Below are 3,203 nucleotides of genomic sequence, written 5' to 3'. Positions count from 1 at the left end.
CGGGCTCGGTTGCCAAGTATAAGTCATAGAGCTTTCTGCTAAAGTTACTAGAGGAAACTCAGGCGTTGTGGTTGTTCAGCTGCCATGCCAATTATGAACGGTACTTGAATTTGCCTGATCTTGGGGCTCGTGGCTTGAGACATTCTTGTGGTATTATCGACTGCGTTGTTTCTTCCTCTGTGCGCCTAAAATTTCGAAGCGATCCCACTTTTGTAAGGGTGGCTGACCGGGCATGTTGGTAAAGTTGCATCTTTGGTTAGCAGAGTGACGGTCTACACGGGAAGCGGGAAACTTCCCATGTAGATCATCACTTCTCTCGCTTCCCATGTAGATTGTCATGCTGCTAACCAAAGATACCACTTTTGTAATCACAGAAGTCACTGATACTCTGAGCACGTGTGTAAGCACTGCGAGTTATGACATTTATAACGAAATATTTTGCTGAAAATTGCCAATTTGCCAAATTACAAATCCGGACGAGGCCAGAATGGTGAAAGCAGACACATCCAGCGGAGCTAACCATCATCCCCATGCCGACTTAATCAGCATTTGTTCAGCTACCATAGACTCTAGTACCCTATAGTTACTTCCATATTATTTTTGTAAGGATCTGTATATGATATCAGTGACCTGTGAGGAGCGGAGACAAGTTACTGGCTGAACAGAGGTAAACGCACCTTGAGGGTGTCGTAGGTCTTCGGCAGTATGTACCCTCTTCGGCCTTGGACGTCTGGCGACACTTCGACGTTGAGAATGGCGTAGTGGAACACTCTGTATGTGGTCCAGTACGTCTGCATTTGCTGCATGCCCTTGGGGGTGGCCAGGTCTTGCTGAATTTCCGACCACTTCCTGCGGCGTCATAGTGTCATAACGTACGTATCGCGATATCTGTCTCGAAATTAACTACCGCGATGGCTTGCATTGGCGTCATTGTATGGCCGCTATCTGAGGATATACTAGCGCGCCGAGAAGCTCGGTAAACGAGAAAGGTGACAGTTGCGACAGGCGCGTCATACCCCGAGCGACGCATTGAAAAAAGTGATAATCCGGTGAAAAAACGTCGCCGTCAGAAAGCAAAATGTTGACGCGTGATGATATGGTGCAGTGACGTCATCCTGACCGCCATGTATGGGTACTAGGCCGGTGAGAAGCACGCACGTTGAGAAGTATAGTTAGAAAGAATTGTCTTCACATTCTTTTGGCCGTTGTTTATAGTGAATTCGTTCCTATTTGTCCAACTTGCAGTCCTTCTACGGCGGGAAGCGGCATATGCGACGCCACGTGCAAGTTTTCGATACTTCGTATAAATCGAACAGCGTAAAGAGAACGAAGGACAATAGACTCAGAAAACACGTGGGTGCTCACTCACAACTAAATGTTTGATGACACTAAGGAGACACATGCACACATACAACGGCACCTAGTGCAAGCAAGGCTTCATGCGCAAGAATTTGACCTGTCGCACCTGCTTTTGTGTAGTTGCGAATCAGCGCCCTTGTTGCCCGAGTCGATTTCTCTGCGTTCGGCCGATCGCGACGAGGGTATCACTAAATAATACGAGGAACTGAACAATGCCTCGAAAGGTTCGGCAACCTTGGAGGGCCTACTGCCCAAAAGCCAGCGCGCAGAGAGACGCCGGGGAGAAGGGAGGGTGGCGTCAGAGTATGCTGCCTTGCCGATGCTAGCCACTTGACGTCATGCCCCTGTCAAGTCTTTTTCCTCCCTCCAAGAGCACTTAGTGACACCAGCCAACTTCTTCCATGGTCTCCGAGATGAAGGCGCGCCGCTCTTGATCTCTGAGGCTACACTGGTAGTGTTGAACTTGTTCTTATTGCCGCGTTTGCCGATGAAAATTCACGCGTTCATTTTTGTTAGACTAACGAGTTAGGCAACCATGGCAGAAGTCCTGATTTATATGATAGGCGCAAAAAAGGAAGGAGATACGAAGCGTGATGACGATACTAGACTATGCGATAACGCGCAAACGAAATGCATTTAAGAAACCGAGGTCTATGCGTGCACATGTGCACAAAGGGACCGAGAATATGCATTGGCTACAAATATGTAACCGATAATGTAATCATTTCTTCAAGCATGACTAGACCAAACAAATATTCAAACCAAATTTGCTTTTGGTTGCAGTCAGTAAACGTTCATTCAAGGAATGAGTACTTATTTCTCTCGTGGTATAGCTCAATACGTTACTTCGTAAAGACTGATGCCAAATAGTCAAAGTAACGACACCGGCCTCGTCCTCGCTTAGGAAACATTTGTCCTTTGTAAAACTGGCTCTTTGGCCACCATGAAGCATTGCATTATTGCATAGCTTGGCCGAATGTTTGTCTTTAGTGTCCATTTACAGGGACACTAAAATGTTTCGAATCCAAACATGATATGAGATGGCAGGGTATTTTGGCAGAAAAGAACCTAATCCTCTTTGACACTTCCGTCAGTTTGTCTATTATGGAAGTGGTTATGTCGGCAAGGTGACGTCTTAGATACCTTGGAGCCTAATACTATATTATTGAAGCTGGACCCAATGTTTGCTTTTACGTACATATGACACTACAAATGTCCTTTTAAGTGGAACATCTTGTAATCTTGACTGGTCGGGTTTTGTCACCACCCGAGGGGCTTTTGTGGCCGCGGCAAAACAACAGGCTTCGTTCCGCAGTGGCCAAAAAATTGCGCTGATGATGTTGATGAGGACAATGATAACATTTTCAGCTGCGACTATCACGCGACTCACGTCCACGGCACGTAGATGCAGTAGGATGCCCTGCCCGCGCTGCTGAGCGCCTTGGCGAGCATCTTCTGAACCACGGGGTTGCTGTCGTCGACGAAAGTGTCGTTCGCCCTCGTGTAGAACGGCATGAGTACGTAGTCGCATATGTTGTCCAGCGTGATGCGGTCGTAGTTAGCCTGGATGGTGGTCAGAACGCAGTACACCGGGAACTTGCCCATGGGTTGAGACGTCGGTATGCCTGCACGATCGTTAGTGGACTGTTCGCCTTGAGCGGGTCACTATATGTGGGCCACATTTACGGGGACGTTCACTTCCCGCTTGCGATATAGATTTCGCTTGCGTACTCACGCAACGGCGGCACACCCTACGATTCAGTAACACGAGCCCTCTGTCACCCACGGTGTTCTAAATGAGAAATTCCCGCCATAACTGAAGCAGTGACGTACAGCACCTTGAT

General features: G+C 47.8%; 1 protein-coding gene across 1 annotated transcript; it reads right to left on the bottom strand.

Annotated features, from left to right (window-relative positions):
* Window positions 1-650: 650 nt before the first annotated feature.
* Window positions 651-2,964, bottom strand: LOC125944375 (uncharacterized). Its single transcript, XM_049664789.1, has 2 exons — window positions 2,750-2,964; window positions 651-849 (listed from the first exon to the last, which is right to left on the bottom strand). The coding sequence occupies exons 1-2, from the start codon at window positions 2,962-2,964 to the stop codon at window positions 651-653; spliced, it is 414 nt and encodes a 137-aa protein (XP_049520746.1).
* Window positions 2,965-3,203: the final 239 nt, after the last annotated feature.

This window comes from Dermacentor silvarum, chromosome 3 (assembly GCF_013339745.2).
Source record: "Dermacentor silvarum isolate Dsil-2018 chromosome 3, BIME_Dsil_1.4, whole genome shotgun sequence".
Classification (NCBI taxonomy): domain Eukaryota; kingdom Metazoa; phylum Arthropoda; class Arachnida; order Ixodida; family Ixodidae; genus Dermacentor; species Dermacentor silvarum.
This window is presented reverse-complemented; position numbering and strand designations above follow the sequence as displayed.